Source organism: Fistularia commersonii, chromosome 11 (assembly GCF_037954325.1).
Source record: "Fistularia commersonii isolate RoL2024-O1a breed Wild chromosome 11, RoL_Fcom_v1.0, whole genome shotgun sequence".
Taxonomy (NCBI): domain Eukaryota; kingdom Metazoa; phylum Chordata; class Actinopteri; order Syngnathiformes; family Fistulariidae; genus Fistularia; species Fistularia commersonii.
The window spans coordinates 7,293,168-7,317,242 of record NC_141294.1 but is presented as its reverse complement, the minus strand read 5'-3'; the positions used below and the strand labels follow the sequence as shown (position 1 = coordinate 7,317,242).

Sequence of the window (24,075 nt, the reverse complement as noted above, 5' to 3'; positions counted from 1 at the left end):
CAGGAGAAAATGGGGGAAATAAATAAATAAATCGGCATGTCATATCAGAGGACTTGGTTTTATCTACAGTATCTTTTGAAAACTCTATTCATGCGTGTTCTTACTTTTTCTTCTTGGAGGAGGCCATCTCAACACTCAGTATGACAAATACACGGGAAACTGAGCGTAGAAACCTCCTGGTGACATTGATGGCTTCCTCTCTGCGCCCAGGAGTGTATTTGTTCTGCAGCTCCTTCACTAGGGTTCCCAGTAAGGTGTCAATAAACTAATCCCCCCCCAAAAAAACAATTAGAATACGTTAACACTTACATTAATATAGAAGGTGCAGGATACATAGAGCAATCTAATTTAATGTGAGAATCCCCAAAAATTGCCTTTTTGCAATGCTACAGAAAGTTTTATTGAAGTTATAATACTGAAAATGTTTGACACGATATTCTACACGATAAGGAATGGCACACAATTGAGTTAACTGTTATTTAACCATTACAATTCTGTGTGAAAAGCACAGAGAAAGTATTGTGCAAAGAAACTCATTTTTAAGTGTAAATATGGATATTAATCACAGACCATCTGATGTTAAAAAACAGGACTTACAGTGATGTCAGGAGCACACTTGACAATGAGGCAGTGGGTGAAACAGTCAAGGCGAATGGTGCCACTTTGCTGATTCAAGTACACTTGCTCTTCAGGTAGGAGGTGAGCAATTCTACTGCTGGCACTAAGACTAGCAAATGGAACAAAAGTTGAGAGGAGTGAATATTGGCCAGTACAGATCAAACATGATGCATTGCAAGTTTGAAAGTAAAACAGGGGTATGCTAAATTGACATTAGGGTTAGAACTTTTACTTAGGGACCATGAAAATGCTTTGGTACTCACGGGTCTTTATTCTCCTGAGAACCAAACATGATCATGGACTTGAGGGCATTCCAGTCCTGTAGGACTCTCTCCAAAGCCAACTGAGCAAAGCGGGGAGGCTCAAGGTCATGATCTGGCATATCAGAATCTTAAGAGGAAAAGAGGAGAGTCTTTATACAGTATATGCAGCATTAATTTAAGTTTAATGGGAGATGACTGCACAACTACCTTCTGCATTAGCAGCCTTGCGGTTCCTGTCCTCTCTGATGCGGGGTGGTCTATACTGACAGTGCTCAACGCTCTGCCTAGCAACAGTCTGAACCAAGAAGAGTAATATATGCTCTCCCCTAGAGATTGAAGGAAAACAGTGGAGTAAACTTACTGCTATTGCTGGAACATAAATGTTTCCTTGAATGATGATTGGAATAATCTACAGGTTAATAAAAATAAGCAAAAAAGGAATAATCAAAGTGTGCCAAACATGAAATTGTGATGGAGACTCACCTGCTGTTTGGTGTGGTGACCAGGTTAGTGGTAGTGAGCAACCTGTACAGCAGATCTAGACGGGCAGCTTTCTGCCCAGCAATCAAAGTTTTACATTTGCATTTCTCCCAACAGTCACAGTAAGCTGTAGGGGAGGTCCTCTTGAGCCTAAAAAGGCAGCAACATCAATTTATGACCCAATTTTGGATATATTTTGAACAGACAACCAAGGCCAAATGATGGAGAAGATCAAAGACTGAATACAAAGGCACTTACTTGCAGTCATGTCCTTTGTGACACACCCTGGCACATTCTGTGCAGCAGCAAAGGGACTCGAGTAACCCACAGGTCCGGCATTCAAAGATATCCTAAATCCGCAGACAATGTGACGAAAATGTCAGCTGGGCTTTTTCATATAAATATGACCAGAAATGGTATTCCATGAAATTACCGCTATGCGTTGGCTAAAAAAAGACCCTTAAACCAGTGTGCATTGTCTACTACTTTAGTGCCTTGCAAAATTCTTTATTCTCCCAAAAACAACCATACAAAAGGACATCTGTTGTGATTCAACACTGACTGGATTTCATAGAGAGGGCTGACCTGATTAATGTGCTCAGCTCCTGTCCAAGTAAAACTGCAGGTGTCGTTGCAGCAGAGGACATATAGGGGTGAATCATCTGGGTTGGTCCCCAGGGGGCAAATCATTTCCATGAACACAGAATCTGCATCCTCTTTCTCTGCAATGCCTGGGTCACCCACTGTAGTGAAAATAGTTGAGGGAAAAAAAAAGAATAGAAAATTGAATGACATAACATACTGAGGATCCTGAGGATCAATAGACAGTGGCCACCACAAAAACAGAGCAAGTAATTATTGTAGAAAAAGAAAAATTGCCTTCATAGTTTTCCCTAAGTCAATCCCTCAGTCTTAGGAACCAATAAACACATTCACATACATTTTAAAAATAAAAGGGAAGCAATCGGCCGGAGTATCAGCTGACTTTCTGTTTGAGGTCCTTTTACAACAATTTGTAATGCAGACAGCCAACTTATTTACTCACCCTTGGCCATTTTCTGAGCTGCTTCCAGTACAGTGATGGCAGCTGGATAGGCTCTACCACTGACTGCCAGCATGAAGGGAGTCATTCCACGGGCATCCCTGAGAAACAAATACAACATCATAAAAAATATGTCTAGGAACTGCAGACACATTGTAGCAATTAATCATATAAACAGCAACAGCTATATGCTGTTAGCTATGTGCTAACTGAGCATATTGGCTGTTTACAATTAAAAAAAGTAAATAAATACTTGGCGGAGAGTAGTTCTCGTAGATGTGGCCTCAGGACGACACTGTCACACATCAGTTTGAGAATAAGGTGAGCATTGGCTTTCCGGTCTTTAGACTCAACAACAGCTGGCTCTGTTGAAGGCCCTGCAAATTGAGAGCAAAAAAAAACATACAGACATAAGACAACTCTAACCAGATGTGAGCAAACAGCACGTAGGCTCAAATGTATACAACTCAGGAAGCATTGGTTGACACCTTTAAACCTAACACCCAAAAGCATCATAACAGTGACAGACAAGAATATGAAACTAAACTGAAAAGGTCTTCCTGAACTCTGACTACAGGCAAAATTTTTGGCAAGTGTGTCTTAACTTAAGTTTAATAGCATAGTTCATGTTATTAGAATAAATACAACCCACCATTAAAGTACATGCATACTTAAATGCATGTACAAAATCATTTCTGCTTGACTCATAAGAATTTTCTTTCAGCACCCTTGTTACCGTCTCCACACATCTAGATTCTACTTCTTGGGTCTAATTATTCACGACACAAAATATAAAATGATTATCATATTTACATTATACCTTAACAAATCATTGTAGTTTTAATGCAGGTATGGACAACAAAAGCAAAGCTATCCTACACCTTGAGACATCTCAATGAGAAATATACAATTCTAAACAATAACCCCAGTTATCCTTAAAGCACTTAACAGTCTAAAAACAACACTAGATTGAAGACTCACATGACAAATTTCATTAAGATTCTAAAAAAAGGAAGGCGTTATTAGCAACCAAAAATGATCTTAACTCTGAACATAACAACCAAGCGAGCAGTGACAATAAATAATGACACAAAATGCAGTCTCATTGCACTTGCAAGTTGTGAACCAGTTCTAAGTATGACAAAAATAGAATAAGAGTTTCGAAATTGAACTACGGCTAAAGCCGATGTCTTCAGGAGCAACATCTTGAAAATGCAACATAAATTAACGTAAATGATGAAAAACAGTTGCATACTAACATTTTAAGTTTCCAACCATACTCCCTGGCCCTGGACAAACATTAAGAATAAGAATAGGAATAAGAACAACTTTATCTATCCCAAAGGAAATTGTTGTGCCAGAGTTTCAAGTAAAACATAACAATAAGAAATAATAGTAGGAAATTGTATAAACAGTATAAAAAAGGGGGTAGAATAAGAAATACAAATAAAACTTTATGGCCAAGGGACAAAAGGCAAAAGGTTAAACATTCCTATTCAATTTAACAGCAACAGAAGTCAGAAAACGAGGTAAAAGTATGAACCAAAAAAACACTATACCGATGTTTTGATTCCAATGGCTATTTGCCCAATAAAGTAAATCTCTCTAGGCATTCTAGAGATATTCCAGTGAGAGAATTAGAATAGATTTAGGTTTATTGCTGTTTACTGTCCAAACCAGTTTAGAGGTCATACAATCTCTCACTTGTGTCTCTCACTTGTAAAGCGTCTTTGAGTATCATGAAAAGCACTATAGAAAACCTATGTGCTATTATTAATCATTAATATATAATCGACAAACAAATTAAAATGAGCAGTGAATCTAAAATGTGATTAAATGAAATGCATCAAGACTGATGCACCAAAAAGTGTCTTACTGGTTTCAATGGATGTTTTCTCAGGACTAAAATATTCAATTTAAATAATTCTAAATTACACTGCAGATAACTATATACAGTGCATTGATAGAACCAACTTCATCCAGATAAATAATTACTGCAATCCGTTAATTTAGAATCATCTCTTTGCATGTCTAGCACAGATGTGGGATAGTTAGAAAAGATCTTTCCAGTGCATTCTTTCAACAGTATAGTTAAGTAGTGGGGCTGACCTGGTATGGTGGAGGTGCTGGGTCCCTGGCTGGTCCCAGTGGAGGCTGTTGTAAGTGAACCCACAGCAGGTGCAAGAATGAAGTCTATGTCACCATCTGTTAGTAATACATTATACAAGATGGTGCTTTCAAGGTACAAAGTAAATTACAACGATGCTACATCACAAACACTGAATTCTAGGCAACATTAATGCATTGCATTGATTTTCCATACCACTGAACAAAGTTTAATAAAAAAAAGGAGGCAACAGAAGGTCAGACAAGGACCCTCAAGAATAAAGAGAGAAACAAACAAAAAATATAAAAAAAACAGTTCAGCACTCATTTTACTGAATTTTACTGACCTGGATCCATGGGTGGGGGGTCAGGGACCCAACTTGGTGGAGCAATCGGTGGGGACACGGGGTCCTGGTGATCACTGGATGATGGCCCAGACTCGTGGCGGCCAAGACCAGCTGCACGCAGAGAGCGCCTCATCATTTCCCTTAGACGAAGCCTAGAAAAAGACAAACCATACACAGACCCAAATATTTCCTTGAATAATGCTGTTTTGTCAACTGGAAAAGGAAACGAAACTTGAACTATTTCAACATTGCAAATATTTTATGATTCAAAAACACATAATTCAGTATTCAATTTCCCATAAGTTAAACATTTTACAGATTTTAAAAAGGAAGACTCCTAAATAATATACAGTTGACACTGATTCCCTTGAACTGTACAATAAAAACGTGTAATAATATTAAAGCTAAATAGATAAATTAATTTAAATAGAATGACATTGAATAATTGTATACAGTAAAGGCATCACCAACAAAAGATAAAATTGCAAAGTCCTTTTGTTGTACATTAATCATTTGTCATTAAAAAAAAAAAAAAAAAAAAAAAAATCACCATAATTTTTAAGCATTAAAAAGGAAGAAAATCAAAACAGAACTTGAATGACTGCAAATCCCAATTTCCATCACCTCTGATGACAGACATGTCACAAATGGCAGTTTTAAAATAAGGATCAGCGAGCTTTCAATGTTTCACTGCCTTTCACTGACTAGTGTAAAAAAACACAAATCACACTAACTGAAATTAGACTTGAAAAAAATAGTCCCTATACATAATGTGCACAGCAAAATCTTTATTTGTTCTGCAAGCAATTTGTTATTTACCCTCTACTACTGGAGGAGCCTGTCCTGTTTCCAGAGCTGTTGCTTGAAACCACTGAGATGGCATTAGCAATTGCCTCAACAGCAGACAAGCGCTCTGCAAATGTGTTTCTCTCTGACCTTTCAGCCTCTGAAATGGAAGAATATTTTGCATTAAGATGCAGGTCAGGGAGCTGCATAAAATTAAACTAATGCATCTGCACAATCAAGCCATTAAATAATTGTCAAATAAAAAAACTGCTCATAATTAATTCTTAGTTTGAAATGTGAAGACACAAATGTGTAATAATATCCAACAAATGAAGGTAGATCATGAATGTTTGAATGTACAACTGGATAATAATGCAGAGAACAGGCCTGATTCTTAGAGAAACTCCTGGTGACGGACTATTAAACCATCTTACCCTCCTCCTCTTTGGTTTCCTTGTTACTAACAGGAAAACAGACGGATACAGCAGCATGGAGAATATTGCGGTTTCCATCACAGCGATGGCCTAGAAGTGCTCCAAGGGCCTGGCTACCTTGATCTAATAGGAAGGCTTGTTCGAGGTTCACCAAATACTGACGACACGCCTCATAGTCACAACGTAGAACATGTTGCATCAGTGTCTGTTTCTACAAGAGAAAATGACGAGTGGCAGTTAGAATCACGTGACTTGATATTATTCAGTGACAAATAGACCATTGTTTTGTTTTTTTTTTGCAAGGAACATTGAACACGACAGTGCTCCGATTGTTAAATCATCTTCCCCTTTACCTCGACAGCCATTATAATAATAGCTGCTTTCTTTTTAATGGAGGAGTTTGAGGGGAGATTCGCCAGAGAGTGCACCCCCATTCCCAGGCTATTTATTGGCGGTAGGTCCAACCAATCAGGATCTCGAATTCCACAAATGCAGTCTTTAGCCATGGGGTAGATTGTTCCGTTTCCATCTCGAAGGATGATGGGAGATTCCTAAAGAAGTTGTTGATACAAGCTCTATAAATGTCATTCCAAATGTGATTTCCAAAGCAAAAATCATTATTTAGGAGTACGTCTTACCTGCCCAGCAGTGAAGATGGCCACATTGCGCTCACTCTGCCCCAGGAAAGCCAAGTTACTAGTAGGGAAATTATTTTCTTGCTCAGCTTTGCCTGTGGCCAGGTCAAAGATACAGTACCGTACCCAATTACCAGTTTTTAGTACTGCATGGACTCCTGGGAAGTAAATATCTGTATCACTCAAAACTTCATAGGTATGGTATGATAAAAAACTTCATAACATTGACGCACACAATAAGCCAAATGCTGAAATGTACTTATCGCCTACCTTTGGAGTCAACATTCACAGCCAGAATCTCTGCCTTCTCTGGGATACAGAGTTTTTTGGGTGTGCGCTGAAAACAGTCAGGGACTTTAGGTGTTCCCCCAGTTTTGACAACCTACCATTACGTTTCAAGACAAACAAAAAAGGATTCAGATGGTTTTATATTCGAATCCCTTTGAGAAATATATGTGTGAGTATATATGTATGGGTGGCCATACCTGCAGCTCATCTATTCTGAGGAGCCTGCAGTCTTGCAACAATGAAGATGGATCTGAGTCAGTGGGTGCAGCATTGGTCTGGTTGCCCATGCTGCTTGATGTTCCAGGAAATTTCACAGCAACATAAGCACCATCTACTTTCAGCACCTAAAATTTGATAAAACGTCAGTGAAATTAAGGCATTGCCAGTTACAAAATACACACACACACAAACAAATGTATCTGATTTTAGGATGAGAAAGTCATAGGAGAATGACGCTCTGGCACAACAGCAACTTTCAATCTTAAATTGATGACACCACATCAGATGCACCCACCTTTCCTACAGGAACATTTTTAACATCCTCCACAAACACCACCTCCCTGAGAGGCCACTGTTCTTCATTAACTTTCTCTTCCTCTTTTGGAGCAGGAGTAGAGCGCCTACGCTCTGCAAACAGAACAAGATTCCAAGTATTAACGCCTTAATCACTTGTAACTGCAGACATAAAGAAAGAGTAACTTAGCATACAATTCCATATCCTAGTAAAAGAACACATCTGACCAGCCCTAAACACAGCAAAACATGGATGAAAAGAAGTATCGGACTGTTTGTATCCAAAATAAAAAAAAACAGACTGGTAGAGGTTGATAAGTGAAGTGCAATTCTGAACATTGTGGGATTTGTCAAACATTAGGGGTAATTGATACAATCAAAAGTTTTTCAGTCTCATAGCTCAAACTAAAACAGAAAGAAGCGCACACATTGGGTGGGCTTTGTGTTTGGTGTCTCAATGACAGTTGGACTCAGCTTCTCCGCCACACAAACCCACAATCTTCTGAAACAGCTCAAGTTACATAAACATAAAGCGACTTTTAAAGTCAACATGCAATTTGACATGAACCACTCCATCCAGTGAGTAGTTATCACAAAATGATGCCAGAGATATAATTAGTCATTAATATGGCTGAATACTCATCAACATGAAGTTTCTATATATTCATTACATCTAATAATAGATAAAATATCAATTTCCATATAATTTAATTTCATAGAATTACTATAAATTTCAGGTCAAAATAGACTCACAATACAGAAGACTTTAGAATACAAAGAATACAGAAAATACTCAGAGTAGGGATTTTTTTTTCTTTGTAAACTGGCATAAAAAAATCTGAGTGAATGTCTGCACCATCTGTTTCAGAGTCAACGGATTAATCAGATGATGAAGTGAGTGTCAAATTGGTGCTGTGCCTGTGAGAGAAAATAATAAAATAAAACAACAATTGAGGGAGATAGAACTTAAGATGGAGGCCATACAAGCAAGGGATTGACATACTATAGGGCAGTGAGGCACTGCTAGCGATGGAGGAAGTATCACTACAAGTAGAAGCTGGGGAAGGAGGAGGACCCATCTCGGTTTTCACCAGCTCTGGCTTGTTTTCAGTTCTGTTTGGATGAAACGAAAAAAATCACATTCTTCTTGTTTGGTGGTCGTTTAGTTTCAAGCAAATCTACCTTTAACTTTGATTGGCTAACGCCCTCAAATTACACAAATGACAACACTAACATTTGGAGGTTTGAGATCAAACATTGAGAAACTAACTTGATTTCCTGGGTTTTAGTGTTTTTTTCCATATTCTTGAGGCTCTCTGGTGACCGGAGCTGGAACCTGCAGCTGTCATTCATATTCCACACAGACTCCAACAGAACACCCACTTTGGGAATCCCAGCACTGACAGAAAAGGCCACGGCACCAGCATGGTAGAGGGGATTATTCCTTAAACAGACCTAAGAACAGAATGAATGACTATCAGTACAAACACATTTGTTTAAAACTTCTCAGCAGCACCGAATCTACTTTAATGAAAACCATAATAAAATGTGGTGGTTACCTGCGTTCCCACAGTTATATTGGGAATTGAGGAAATGCCCGCACTGGACTTTGGCTTCTTATTCTTGGCTCTGGCCTTTTCAAGCATCTTCTTCCGTTGACTAAAAGGCACAACACCCCTGGAGAAAGATGCAGACAGCAACAGAATGAATTATGTCCTTTACTGCTATGTGACATATCGCATAAAAAGTTCACTATCAGGCAAACGTCACATTTCAAGGAACTATGCCTTCCAAAAATGTAAGCATTTACCGTAATCTTTTTATAAGTGAGTGATAAAAAAATGGTAAGAAAAGGAAACCCCCAATTCAAACAGATCATGAGTAACACAATAGCAATGCAAATATGCGGAAAAAAACTCAACCTCCCCATGTTTGACGAACATGGACAAAAGTAAACACTCCCTGTATTTCAGTGTCTTAAATGCTTAAATGTCAGCGAGCTGTACATGCTACCGGGGGGAGGGGGGGGGGGGTTGTAAATAAATAAAATGTATGTTAACACACACACACACACACACACACACACACACACACACACACACACACACACACACACACACACACACACACACACACACACACACACACACACACACACACACACACACACACTTATTTATCTTTAACTCAATGACTAGGATTGTATTCAATGGTTTTAAGACAATACATGAAGGTAAGAAACACCCAAAACACACCATATGCGGTAATAGTTAACTGATGATACATTTATAACATGGTCATTGGGCAACATTCAAGGGTGACTAATAGGTCTTGATGCTTTTACAAAAGTGATTTAAAATGTCCCTAAAAACAGAATTGATAACCACATAAGTAAAAAAAAAACAGGAAGCGCTAACATGGCTACTGGCAATTCAATAGCCAGCTCTACCTCTTAACAGCTGTTAATGAGATGCAAATAACACCTGTCCCCCAGCCATAAAGTGCACATGTGCACACACACAAAAACAATCATTTCCTGGTGTTTACTAAATTAAAATGAATTAATTGCTTACTGGCTGCCTCACAGGATCACCGCACAAGACTTTGGAAAAACTTATTAGCACTTGATCTACTTTGACAAAGATTTTTCATCAAGCTTAACTACAGTTTGTCCTTTTGCTATCAAATAATATCCTTGTACTTAAATCTTTTACATCTCATACCCAAATGTTTTGAAACCTTCCCTAGGACTAACACTTGGAGTTTGGCTCACACTGGAGTAGTGGACAAGAAGTCTCCCTTACGCATTCTTTTTATCATTAGAGCATTGGGTAAAAGCTGCATTTAGGCGTATGTAAAAACCCTTCCTTATCAGGAGCACACTGATTTAAATGATTGTATTGTAAAAAGAATACAATCATATTTGATGACAATCATATGAACCAGATAAGTCTATCCTTTCAGTAGTAGGTGAATGGGTGTATAACTTTATGGGTGGCAGAGCGGCTGAAGGGGCTGGAAAATGAGGGGTAAGTTAGAACAATTCTCTGAAATTACTTGACTCTACCTTAAATAACATTTAGTCAGAATAAAGAAATGTGACTCCAGAGAATAACTTTCTCACCACCAATAGAGGCTGTTCTCCAGCTGGGCACATGTGTAGAGGGCACAGCAGTGCAATGACACCATGCGTTCTCCCTGCAGCTCAGGGAAAGCCTGTGCACTATGTTCCAGCTTGGAAGCCACTGTGCTAAGTGTGTCGTCCACCCAGGTTGCAACCTAGGAAATAGTAAAATGTTTACAGGATCACTTCGGCTTGGCTCAGAAGGTAAAAGTAGTCATCTTAAAGTCGAACAATTCTGGTTTAATTTCAGAGCTCTTCCAGGCCTGTTGAGTGTTGTTGAGAAAGACATTGAACCTCTAACTGCTTCTTGGGTAGTGCTTATTCGCTGCCTAGTGCTCATACTCTATCTATGATGGCTTATATTCAGTGGTCAAATTTAGCTGATTTTATGCTTTACATATAACTGAATATGACTAAATAAATGTCTGTCTTATACTTAATTGTTGATTAGACACAAAAAAATTTAAAAAATAGGGGGAAAGAATAGAGCAAACATCAGGACAGTGCAGAAAAAGACAAAAGATTACCTTGTTGGTCTCTGTAGCTACAGTTGCTCTGATACTATTGGCAGACAATAAAGTTATCCTCTCATTGGCCAGACCCAAAAAAGAGACACGGGGGTGATGAATGGAAGGATTCTGTTGGGACAATACCATGAGGAGTCAGTGACAGAAATGTTGAACTCTATAATTGACTACCCTTTTTTTAAATAATAAAATTTACAAGAGTTTAAACAATTATCAGAGCAAAATTTTGAACTGCATGCATCACAAATACTTTCTATTGCTACCAAATAATATCACAGTACTCCTGTCATGGCATCAATAAAATGGCATATCAGTATTCCAGAAGTACCCCATGTACTGCTAAAGAAATAAAAATCATCGACCAGACCTTTTTGCTAATATACAGTCTTATCAGCTAAAGCTGCACTTCTAAAGGGTAATTACATATACTGCCAGACCACACTTCACTTTCAACTGAGGAAAAACAAATTATTCCTCTCTTTGGTTAACAGACACATGAGAATAAGACAGTAGGAGCTGTAGGACCTGTGATATTGTACATAATTTTTTTCACCTTGATATTAATATTTTTTTAAATGTGTTTAATCAAACATGTAATTCAATGCACAAATTCTCAACCTGTGCATTCCTGTAGGGTTCAGGTTCACTCCACTTCCATTGATAAAGCTCTCCTTTCGAGCTGACAGCCACCAGCTCTGAAAACATTGCTCCAATGCTTACAAACTTCACACCGTCCTAGGGAGAAAATCAGAGATCAAAATCTGAGGTTAATAGATAAATAATCTTTGTTGGCCAATGAAAAGCAGGTTTTTCTGATTAATTTTAATGTGTAAAATAATTTGTCTGTGCTTGTTTGTGTGATTTAATCAGCTTTCCTTATTTCTGTTAAGGACCAATAACAAATAGAAAGAAGAAGACTCATTGACTCAGTTGTAAAGAATCATATTGTTTAAAAAAAAAAAATGTTGAATGTGAAAATGAAAAAAACATTACTACTTTTTTAAACAGCAAGTCTTCAAGAAAGACTTGATCTCTGTGATCTTCTGAATGATGGGATTTACAATACTGTCAACAGTACTCAAACATCAATTTCATTGATTAAATTATACGTAGGTCAAACAAAGCAAAGAAACAACAGTATAGAAGGGATGGGGAATTACTAGACCATGCTGTTCAATTTAGCAAGAGAGAAAAAGCCTTTCTTGGCAAGAAGGATGAAGTGATATTGGTAATCAGCAATAAAATTGATCGAGATTCTGAGATACTTCCTGCTTCGGTTTTTCCGAATAGGGCTGCTTTTGTGTTCTTGTTAGACATTTCTGGTTTCTTTGGCTTTTAAACCCTCCCCCCCAACAAAAGCCCTTTATTTTGCAATTTGCACAAAACATTCTCTGTTTCAAAATATTGTAACTTAAATCAATAGATTTGCAGGCTCCTCCTACCTTGTCCGGCCACCACTGTAGCTCCTCTCCCAACGAAACAGGACTTTGAACTGGGATGTTCTTCTTGTCCAAACTGGGCTCACCCTCACGACTGGTAGAGCCTCGCTCTGTATCGAAAGAGGCCCCATCCAGCCACCGGCGCTCACGTAACCTCAATACAGACTCACGCTCACGCAACAGCTCTGAGTCACGTTCTAAGGGAAGAAGGAGAACTGGTATGCAATAAGGTCACACCAGTGGGATAGAAGTAAGCCACTCTCTGGGAAAGACCCGTCAACAAACTTGTAAGGATAGAGAGAGATTTTTTTTTTTTTAGAATCTAATATAAATCAAAATTGCAATACCGAAAATTGAGTGGGAGTCTAAATTATAATGGTGGGTAAGTCAGTCTCCACACTCATATGTTAAAATGTGAGGTAGATGAGGAAGTGGATAGACAGAGGGAAAGCATGCATATGGCCTAAGAGTGGGCTAGGTAGGTTTTTAGAACAGACTGCCTTGAAAGGTTCCTGTTAAGACAGGTGGGCCTAGCGGGCCTTTCTCAGAGAGCTCACAGTATTTACTACAGCCATGCACCATAAAACACCAAACATTTAGAGCTTACAACACCATATAGATAACAAACCCAGCGGCATAGGCTGAAGAAAAAAATAAAACTAAATTCCCCCAGCATGTAAGCACAGAGAACATGATACCAGTTGAACAGTAGGGCATACATTTGCATTCTTATAATTTGATTTGGAGTTTGTAGGTTAGATTTCTTTTCCATTTCTTTTTCATCTTACAACATGGCTACAGTCTCATCTTTCGAAGCTTTTTAACTTCTTTCCCCACAAATATTTACCATCACCAGTGTTACCTCCATAGATCATCCAACGCCTTGTTTTACGACACCACAATTCAAGACATGAGATGGTAAATTACCTCTAGAGGATCCAAGGCGGGAGAGTGAGGAGCGTCTAAAAGAAGGGTATCCAAAATAACTTATGTCTTCTGAAAACATGGCATCAGCGTCAATGATCACGCTGGGATGGGCCGAGTGAATGTCTGCATCCAATAAGGACATCAGGTCCTCTGCTTGGGATTAAGGAAAAAATGAAACAAGGTGAAATAAAACCCTATTATACTGAGCCAATATTTATGTGACTATTGTGAAAAGCCCTTGACTTCAATCATAATTTTTGGCAAAACAGGAAAATCTCCAATTGTGTGGAACATATGTGAAAGGATGACAATTCCAAGGCGCTCAGTGTTATTAATGGCATGTTAAGGCCCTTTTTGCTAGAATAGAAAGTAGGAGCATATTAGTTGTGAAAAACGTCCTCTACTAGTGAGACAATGTGCAATAAGTATTTGGTATAAGACACTGTCTTTTCTGTTCCCATTTCCAGATTTGTGCTTTTTATTTATCTACTTCTTTTTAATCACAAACCTCCAGGGAGATAAGACTCGCTTGCTGTGTCATCTCCGTCATCTCCATCTTCATCATCTCTGCTCAGCAGGTTGTTGACAGCAAGATTGACATCCAAATTGGTTCTCTGGAGCTCCCTAATGATTACATTCCGAGACTTGCCCTGAAGGACTACCTGGGCCTGAGGAAGGAATACAGTAGTTATTAACAACTGTGTGACCAGGATAGGGTTCCATGTATTTTGAATATCCACACAATGTTAGTGTACTAAACTAATTAATTAAAAAAAAAAAAAAAAAAAAAAAACATGCACAAAAACTACTTTAACACTTCGGATTAAAGGTGTACATTCCCAAGAAACACTTACCTGAGAAATTAGTTCTTCAGGGATGACAGAGGCTGGGATGACTGGTTGAGGCTGGCTACCGAGAAGGCCTGAGCCCCGATCCCTTCCTGTGCGAATGACCCTGGTCTGTCGACGAGAATCACGAGCTGCTGTTGATGACCTGCCTGATGTGCTTCCACCACCCCCTCCTCCTCCACCCCCTCCTCCTCCACTGCTGCCCCCTCCTGCTCCACCTCCCCCAGCTCCCCCGCCACTTCCACCTCCTCCACTGCCGCCGTTTACACCTGAGCTCCAGCGACTCCTGTTACACAGTGAAAAGCCAGGGTCAGATACAGCTACAAAAAACACCACCTGGCTAAAAATAAAGCATATTCCAAACACAAACACATCTCGAGGCTCAGCCACTCCAAGAACAGAAAAACAGCAAAGCAGAAAGCTCTGCATCAGCAGCAGTCACAGTACAGCAGACATTTAATTGTTGGATGTTTTCATGGTTTGATCTGAATTATGGGGGGAACAGGGTTTTTTTTTTATATCCAAAAAAAAAATCAATTTAAAAGAGATGCATAAAAAATGCATAATCAATGTTTTGAATTGCTGAACCACCATTCAATCCTTTTTTAGACAGCTTTACTGTGGACTGTTTCAATATCAGAACCCAGATCAACTGAATCTTGACAGGGGTAATTGTTTTCAGATATCAGAAATGGCAAAAGCAGCGATAATAGGGCCAAACACACAGCAAATTTGATTGGATTTAAATAGTATGCATTTTTCTCCTGCACATTCTATAGTGCCCTGAGTTTGTCTCTTCAGAATGCATGGTATTTAATCCTTCTTGGAATTCAACCCTATCCAGCGCCGGCTTTCAGAGCTGTGCGCCATACATCGAGCTTTCACAGGACCATTTGTCTCTGTCAACCCTGCCAGAACTTACCCAAGGGTGTTGCCTGCCAGTCTGCCCAGTGTGTCAGAACCAGACAGGAACCAGGGCGGATCACTAGTCCTGCCTGGCCTGGAGCTCCTTCCTGTCCCTGAACCACTGCTCAACTTTGAACTGGAAACAAAAGATGGGAGATCAGTTACAACCTACAAGAGTCCCACAAAGGACCAAATAACTGGATTTATTTTTCAAATTACCTTAGTGTACAGACACTAAAATGAACCAAGGAATATATCAATTACACTCCTTGGTCCGGGATTTACTTTTTTTTTTGATACTATACAACGCTGAAGGGGCTTGCTGGGGACTAGAATGGCAACACCCTTGGGAATCAGAATTGACTGCAACTCATTCCTCCTTCGAATCTCTTAAGATTTCTTGCAGTGGGATGCCTTAAGGTATGTTATTTTACATTCATTGTAAAACTATACTTTGGTGAATAAAATAAACTTCCCCCAAAACAAAACATTTAAAAGTAATTTCCAATATTAAACAGGACAGAATGTAAAACGAGGGATTAAATACATTTAAGACAACCCCCCCTATGGAAAAAAAATTAAAAACAATTGTCAATGGCCAAAAACAATCTTTGATTTTTTTAATTTTTTTACACAATCAAAGGAGAGAATATTTGGTGAACGGATATACTTGCCCAAGATACTATACACTTTTAAGGCCTAATACCAGTACTAGTGGTGATGATAGTCACATAATTTGACACAAGTTGGGGAATTGGCAACAGCCACAGGTCCAATATTAGTATATTTGTAAACTGGCCTGAAAATCAGCTCAATCACTTTGCTATAATGGACAGTGTCAGGATGCTAGAATACAATGCTCAAGATGCCAGAGAAAAAATTCTGAATGCAATTATCATGTCCTAACACAACCGAATTTAAAAGCCAACACAGACGAGCATGGCCCTTGATATAATTTTAATGTGATCACCTGCAGTCAGCAATGTGTGATACCATGCATCTGATACATCAGTGGGTTGATACATTAAAACTCACTGATGTTTCTCAGCCCAGCGCATTCCCTTTCTTTCTTTGATCATATTCAGAACAGTATCACCAAACAGTTCGGGATGGAGTGATACGGTATGAATGAGCTTCACCTCCATTTTTCTGGTTACTTATTAAGTCCTGAGTATTTTTCACAAGCCTAAAATGGCAGCAACAACATCAAAACCTTTCTGAAAAGTTCTGAGATTTTTAATTTTAAGAAAAGCCTGAAGGGGCCGAATATGCTCATTCCTCAAGTGAAAAAAAATCCTGTCCTTAGAAATACAATGAGGAATCAGAGCACAGAAAGGCCAAATATTAAATGACACTATTCAACATTTACATTATCAGGTATAGTATTTTTTTAAAATATACAAACAACTGACTTTGGTGGCTTTGCATTGCATTGGTGTCTGAGCAATCTGAATTTTGGAAGTGTATTAGGAGCAAGTGACAGAGAAACACAAATAACTAACCACTGTTAGCCTTGGTACCTAATTAATAGCTTTTATCTGGGGGGGGGGGTGTAAAAGTTGTTTTAAAAGCAAAGCAACCATTATAAAAAACACTATTACACACTATATTACAAAGTTACCAAACTGGAGAAAGAAAACATTAATTTTCCACACAGATTTGAAATCGCTTCGTCTTCAGTCTGCAAAAGGCAATAAAACACATGTTCTTCAGGAAAGTTTGGAGCAGAGTGCTCCTTAATATTTTACAGCCCAAGTCACATGCATATTTAGCAACTAAGGAGGCCTTGAAAACTCTTGAGATCACTGTTGGATGCTGTTCTGCTGGCAAGACATGAGCCATTCACTAAAAACCACAGTCATTGCCATTATTACACAGAGGACAAGTAAGTATACTTACATCGTCTGAACAACATTAAACAACTTTAAGCAAGCATTGGGCCTGCCTCTGTTTATTGTTGCTATTCAAGTGTATCACTGAATGTCTCCACAAAAAGCAACAATTACTTCAACGAGAGCCATTAGCATACCATTTTGATATTTTTTTACATTAACTGCACTGATATTTGAAAACTGTGCTTTAGATAGAAAGTACATTAAACCAGCAAAAAGGATTAAGTTCACATTAGAATTCCAGTCCAGAGTGACCATCATCAATGAGCCTTAGCGTGTTGTGTGTGCCTTGAACTAGACACCACCTTGAGCAATCGCTTTTCCATCTCACAGCCAAAGCTTAAAACATTATCTAAGACAGATCCAATCAGAGCGGCATCTCACCCATCATTGCCATCAGGTTTACTGAGCTCCAGGCGGTCAGGCTGAACAGCAAAGCTGATTCTGCACACACGGCCATCCTAGATAAAATGTAATAAAAATGTTGATGTTTATCATCTGGCCAACAAAAACATATACAAAGGAACAAAATTATTATGATCTAAGCAAAAACATGCTGCAATGAGATTAAGTCTAATAATAATAAATAAGTTAATCCTGGCACGACATTTATCATAAAACGTAATTTGACGTTTTCCTGCACATAAACAACAAGAACAAACACTACGAGCATCTAATCTGCAAAATCAATTGTGGCACGCCTGGAGAAAAACAAGCGGACCCTGAATTAGGGGGTTCCTATACATGAGGAGCCAATGTCATTGCACAAAAATTTTGAAAGGTTATGTTAGTATATATTATGACTCTCACTATTATGGAAGAAGTGAATTCAAACTACAAATAAAACCTTTTCTGCAGGCTGTTCATTGTTTGAATAGATTAGTGATTATCTCATCAGCATTCTGCTGATCTAAAAAAAAATCCTTAACAGTGATCCTATCAATAAAATCTCTTCATCATATTAAATCCACAACATGATATAATTATAAGGGAAAGCCATTTGAGAAAGGACAGCAGTACCTCAAGGAGAAATCCAGCATGGTTTGGACCAACAACACACTGTTTCAGGGGGGCCTGCTCCAGCAGACTAAGGTGTGGATGACTACGTTATGGGGGGGCACATACCAAGGCACATAAATGAAAAACAAACCAAAAAAAAAATCAAGACACAGTTAAAAAGTTTATGTATACGTACATATATGAATTAGACCACAGTTACTGTGACAAACTCACCTGTTATAACTGTATTTGTTGAGTTTCTCTGACACTTCACGGAGCCTTAAGAGGAAATGAAATCTTTATTAATGCAAATATGTAATGGGTTAAACCAAGGATTATGTCGGCCACTTAATGATAAAGAGCTAGCAATAAAATGCCTTTCCTTCTTTTATTAAATCCCAAGAATATTTAATGTGCTTATCTCACACACTTGTTGGAAGAAAAAAAACTGGCAGAGATAAAAAGAATAAAATGGTATCGTCTCGTATGACTGCATGTACATTCATGCAGAAGAAATCAAAAATCTAATTAATGACAAAATGATATTTTGCAATATTTGGCTTGCAAAATCCATCCATGAAATTAGCAGCTGAAGCTAGGAATGTCTATCCTGCTACTGATGACAATAATAATACAGAGGCTCAGGTCACAGACTTAGTTGAAAGAACAAAACATGAAAGCTGCGTTTAATTTAATAATACAAGGGATGATATTCTCTTAAACCGATTTAGTTGCCAAGTGTTAACTCTGAATATTTTCTTATTGGCATTATTTATCACCATTACAGGGTTGTCAGGAATGTTTACTATCCTATGTATGTTATTTCTAAAAAAAAAAAAAAAAAGCGTGCATTCTTTTCTCCGTGTAACCTTTTGCATTTAGCAAGGAACTTCAATTTGTAGGAATCTCAGTTTTACAGTAATAGAATAATCAATTAATACTCATCTATCTGTTAAAGTATTCCATCAGCAAAATACCAACTACTGCATTTTTATAAAATACTTTTACATTTGAATCTGTGAAAAGAGAAAACACGTCTGGCACTTCAGACATTGTCATCATATGCAATCTCCCAAATGAGAAAAAGGAGTAACATAGAATGACATATCACTTTTCAAACGTAATGGTCTCAAATAATCCGAACCCTGTGTAGTGCAATTTATATTGCCTACTGACATGTTGTTTTATTAAGTCTTTATTGGATAAGTTTTTTTGGTCTAGGCTGTCATACATAGTTCTAGAGATTCTTCCATGTGTGGCCTATAAAACTACAAACTGACCCAATGGATGAATGATAACGAACAAAAGCAAAATGAAAGATTACAGGCCAAACAGAAACTGACAACAATAACTAAATGATATATTGACTTGAGTATTCCGTTTCCTTGATGTCTTGCTTACATATATTACCCAAACATTACAGAGGTATTTGGTCCAGACCGAAAAAAAATAAAATAGAATAAAAAAATAAATAATAATTAAAAAAAATAAATAATACCAAAATCACATTGTAATAATGAAAAAAGTATTTCCAGAGAAATTAAGGGAACTTATGCTAATTGCCTAAAAGACTGCACATCATGTTGCTATATCAAAATAATTGCAATTAGCCTCTTGGAAAATTTGCAGCCATATGAATAACCATTTGACAACATTCTAAGCATTATTCCAGTACTCCAAATGAGTCTACTTCCCATTAAGATCAATTTATTACTGTATAAATTAAGACAATTGTCAACAATACAATTCAGTCTGTCACTCATCAGGCACTAATCAGATTGTATGGATGAGGTTCCACTGTGCTATTCCACAGTAAAGGACATCAGCACACAAAACTTATATTTTAGTTGAAGAAATCCAACTGGATCCTCATGCCAGGCAATAACTTGTAATAAACCTAAAAAGACATAATCCACTGTATTTCAGACAGAGGCTCTTAAGGGTTTTGACCAATAAAACTTCTTCAACAGAGAGGATAAAGGAGAGGCCCAAGCAGCACATGGTGATTGTAGTATGCAAAGGCTTGGGATGAAACAATCATGACCTCTTTCAGGAACTGATGGCCAACACCACCACCCTGTCTGAGGAGCTATTTCAATTACAATATAACCTAAGAGGTTTGTAGTGTGTTTTTTCTGTCCATCAGCCAGTCAATCTGTCTGTTTATCTTGAGGTTTGCCAAATGAGTAGGTAAGTCTAGTGACCTGCAGAACACTTCTAAATATTATGAACCTATTTCAAGATGTAAATCTCAAGGTCATTCTAAAAACACATTGACTTCTCAACCTCTTTGTCTTAAAGTAGAACGACTCATTAATCAGTTCAATCTCAATGGATTACATAAATAGACTTATAATAAATGCTGTGCTTAAATGCGTGTCACACACCCTTTCCTGATTCGGAATATCGGGAAAAACATTTTGTTGGATGGTTCAAGCCAGCGGTATGCGATTTAATTTTTTTTCGATATTTTAAGTTATTGCGCTTGAAAACGGCCACCAGACATTAAAATTACAAAAAGAGATTAGAAATAAACGTATCGCGGAAATATTATCAAACCAGATCACGTTACAAGCATAAGTTGATTTCTTATTACAGAGGGTTATACTATAAATGTAATTCCGCCACCTTTGCATCGTTGCATATTTTAGCATTACATATAAATCTTGATAAACACTGAGATTAATTAAATGTAAACGATCGTATTTGTGGGACGCATACTACCACATCTTCACTCCCCAGAAAAAGCTAAAACATTAACAGTTGGCCTCATCAAACGCGTGGAAACATATCGGGTTGTTAGCATTAGCCTTTAGCTTATCTGTTAGCTGACGTTAGCTACTTCACTGATATGGATTATCGACGAGACGCCCAGAAAACAAATACCGACACATGTCATGAGAATATTTATGTGGTTTTGATAGAAAAACTGTGTATTTAATACTTCTGTGTTTTGTGACCTATATTTCCCTCTCTTTGACCCATCCCCCAATCCGCATTGTCTATTTCAACTTTGACTGGGAGCCAATCCGTCTAAAGAACCAAGGAAACGGGCTGCTAATGGTAGCCATTCCTACAATCGCTAACATTAGTTAACGGGTTAGCATCTGGCGTTAGACTGACTGTTTAGGTAATGTTAGCAAAAAGCTAACGTGGATTGTTCAAGATGCCGGGCCTTGTTTTAACCCTATTTAGGTCATTTAAAACACTTTAACCGAATTCCCCGTAAATGACACACCAAACATTGTTCACGATTTTAAACCCCTACAATATTCTAGGCACTTCACTGATAATCTCTGATTTTTAATCTTCTTTTTTCACGGGCCGCGACAAAATACCTGTCATTGAGCTGATCCTCGGTCCCGGGCAACGGGTGAACCACGAAGTGTATGGATGTCATGAGGTCAGTCCAGAAATACACGCCGACGTGTGAAAGATGTGTAAATTATTATTCCTTTGATTGCTGTAAATATACGGATTCATAGGAATCGTGTAATGGCGAAAAACCTCGAGTTTAGATCCCAGCCTCCTCACCCACATGCCGCCATCTTAACTCTACCAAGCTTCTCTGTGTGTTGATTAGTGCACATGCAACCGCTCTGCTGGTTGGACCCCGAGCACAAACAGGAAACGTGTTAAATTAGATGAGTCTGGAATCGAAAAGGAAGGCAGCAAAAAGAAGATAAAATAAAAAGAAGTACCGCAATTTATTATTACACTGTCGCGCTTGGATGCCTTTGCTCTTGCCAGGGTTTTGAAGCGCAACACTACACCCTAAATCTGTCAGTGAAACTAAGGAAATGTGTAAATGCCGCAGCATTTTTTTTCAACAAACGCCAGACAAAAGAATACCACAAAGCTAAAACTATAAAAGCATTCATATCATGTACATCTTAATTATGAGTCAACTCAAATGCATCCTGACACATGTATTTCCTCCACATTTAACCTACAGTCATGCTCATTTACTTTCCACACAATATTCCCGGCAATGTTTTTTTTTAAATGAAGCAAAATATCCAGTTGCTCAACTGGGCTGTAGATTTTATGTCTCCTGTTCCTCGAGGTGCTTTTCATCGAATAACTATGTGAGAAGAAATAAGTTATCAGAAAAATATTTTTTATTTATTTTTTACTTTTTTAAAAAGGGGAATAGTCAGTGTCATGGTCTATCTGATAATGCTTTTGCATGAGTGAGCATGAGTTGCAAAACTCCTAGGGCCGATGACAAAGATAAATGGGAAATGGATAGTAATAATTCTCCATTTAATGTTGCTTCTTACATGTATGTTACATTTACCAACTCAAAACCCTCACTGTAATATCACCTCCGTTATTTCTATCCAACAAATATCCAGGGATGGATTTTAACACTGGCATTGCAAGTACGCTTCCCCAATTAGAAAACTATCACACTGCAGAGCTGCTTCAACACTAACCTTGTGTTCAAATGGCAGAGAAGAAACTTTGGGTAGTGTTTGATTTTATAGCTGGTGCCCTGGATATAAGAAGGAAAGCTGGCTATTCTTGGCAGCCAGTGGGGAGAGGGTAGGCCAGATGACTCCAACCCACAAGGTTCATGGAGTTACATTTTCAATTTCTCTCTAATCTCAAGAGTTAGTTTGCATGAAACAGTGTGACTCGTTTTAGTATAATGACATTGGAGAAACACCTCATAATTATTTGAGGTATCGTTGTCTGTTTCGAAAGAAAAAAATTCTAAGATGACAAGACAATCAAGATTATACCATTACTTAAAATAATTTGTGATTAATTTTGGGTCTTTTTTCTCCCCCCTCATCTAACCTAATTAGATAAAGTCATTTGTGTATTTGGTCCAGCAGGTGGCAGGATTTGACCCTTATCAAGAGTGGAGAATTGGTATTGAAAGCAAATACAATTTCTCAAAGTAATGCAGAACTTTTCTGAATATATTGTAGAAGTAAAACTATGTTTGCAAAAAAAAAAACATCAGAGAGAGAGAGAGAAAGCAATGAGAAAGCAATGTTCAAACAGAAGGACAGAGTTCCGTAACCAGCCAGGCTGTCAGATATTTTTGATTGAAAATAGCTTTAAAAAGCAACCACCAGATGTGGGTTTGTGATGACAGGACAAGTCATAGCATCCGCTGCCCATGTGTTCATTTTTTTTTTTTTTTTTAAGAATATATTAGAAGAATCAAAACCAATGTGATCGAAGTCTATATGGTCTTTCTTGCAAGTCATCCTGCTACAAAAATATAAAAGATAAGACAAAAGTTAAATATGTGTTTCCATATGTAGATTTGTCACTTAAATATGCCCTGCTGCTTTGAGGATACAGGATAGAAGAAGTTGAAATAAGGTGAATATGAAAGCTATATTATCAATTAAAGTGAAACCTATTTTTGCCGATTGTGTAGGTTAATTGAAAAAAGACTATATTACAATAAAGTTTATCTTTTACTGAGTTCATTGCAGATGTTAATGACTGCAGGTCTTTGCCCAACAAGTCCTATACCCCTTTTGAAAGTGAACTCAAACAAAACCCCACAAACCCTTGGAGCTATTTTTAGGTATTTGGACACAGAGTTATCAAGTGAACCATGGTGCTGTTAAATATGGTGGCATAGTCAGAGCAAGCAGAGCAAGAAAAATGTTCTGGAGTAAAATTGAGTTTAATGGGTTTGAGCAGCTATTAATACATTAAAGGACCGTTTAGGAATAGATTATTTTTGTACATGTTTCTGTTCAAAGAGAGACAAAACATGAAACCATTGCAGATTTGTTTCCTTAACCATTCAGCTTAAGTCAAAATAAGTTATTGCAATAAGAGGTCATGGATTCATTCGATGGATACCAAGCTTTCAAAATAACCTTTGTGGGTGCCTCCAAGGAGATACCTTCACTGTTCTAGGGCAAC

General features: G+C 37.9%; 1 protein-coding gene across 6 annotated transcripts in view; it reads right to left on the bottom strand.

The window, feature by feature from the left end:
• ubr5 (ubiquitin protein ligase E3 component n-recognin 5) overlaps positions 1–21,732 on the bottom strand; it is a 34,423-nt gene extending 12,691 nt beyond the window's left edge. For 5 of the 6 annotated variants that reach the window (XM_086154773.1, XM_086154775.1, XM_086154777.1 and 2 more), the window contains exons 1-33: positions 21,513–21,732; positions 18,409–18,453; positions 18,196–18,277; positions 17,560–17,636; positions 15,300–15,419; positions 14,384–14,663; positions 14,038–14,197; positions 13,530–13,682; positions 12,606–12,817; positions 11,782–11,898; positions 11,164–11,274; positions 10,637–10,791; positions 9,072–9,189; positions 8,783–8,967; positions 8,516–8,625; positions 7,514–7,626; positions 7,197–7,343; positions 6,982–7,093; positions 6,715–6,869; positions 6,430–6,627; positions 6,077–6,287; positions 5,676–5,802; positions 4,857–5,008; positions 4,513–4,608; positions 2,657–2,780; positions 2,407–2,504; positions 1,947–2,104; positions 1,620–1,711; positions 1,365–1,511; positions 1,089–1,207; positions 882–1,008; positions 598–727; positions 105–265 (exon numbers count right to left, since the gene is read on the bottom strand). In XM_086154773.1, coding sequence (XP_086010899.1) covers positions 105–265; positions 598–727; positions 882–1,008; positions 1,089–1,207; positions 1,365–1,511; positions 1,620–1,711; positions 1,947–2,104; positions 2,407–2,504; positions 2,657–2,780; positions 4,513–4,608; positions 4,857–5,008; positions 5,676–5,802; positions 6,077–6,287; positions 6,430–6,627; positions 6,715–6,869; positions 6,982–7,093; positions 7,197–7,343; positions 7,514–7,626; positions 8,516–8,625; positions 8,783–8,967; positions 9,072–9,189; positions 10,637–10,791; positions 11,164–11,274; positions 11,782–11,898; positions 12,606–12,817; positions 13,530–13,682; positions 14,038–14,197; positions 14,384–14,663; positions 15,300–15,419; positions 17,560–17,636; positions 18,196–18,277; positions 18,409–18,453; positions 21,513–21,574 — 4,454 coding nt within the window. In that variant the 5' untranslated portion in view covers positions 21,575–21,732. The remainder of the gene's footprint in view (positions 1–104; positions 266–597; positions 728–881; positions 1,009–1,088; positions 1,208–1,364; positions 1,512–1,619; positions 1,712–1,946; positions 2,105–2,406; positions 2,505–2,656; positions 2,781–4,512; positions 4,609–4,856; positions 5,009–5,675; positions 5,803–6,076; positions 6,288–6,429; positions 6,628–6,714; positions 6,870–6,981; positions 7,094–7,196; positions 7,344–7,513; positions 7,627–8,515; positions 8,626–8,782; positions 8,968–9,071; positions 9,190–10,636; positions 10,792–11,163; positions 11,275–11,781; positions 11,899–12,605; positions 12,818–13,529; positions 13,683–14,037; positions 14,198–14,383; positions 14,664–15,299; positions 15,420–17,559; positions 17,637–18,195; positions 18,278–18,408; positions 18,454–21,512) is intronic. The other variant, XM_086154774.1, reaches the window with a different exon arrangement.
• Between the last annotated feature and the right edge of the window lie 2,343 nt (positions 21,733–24,075).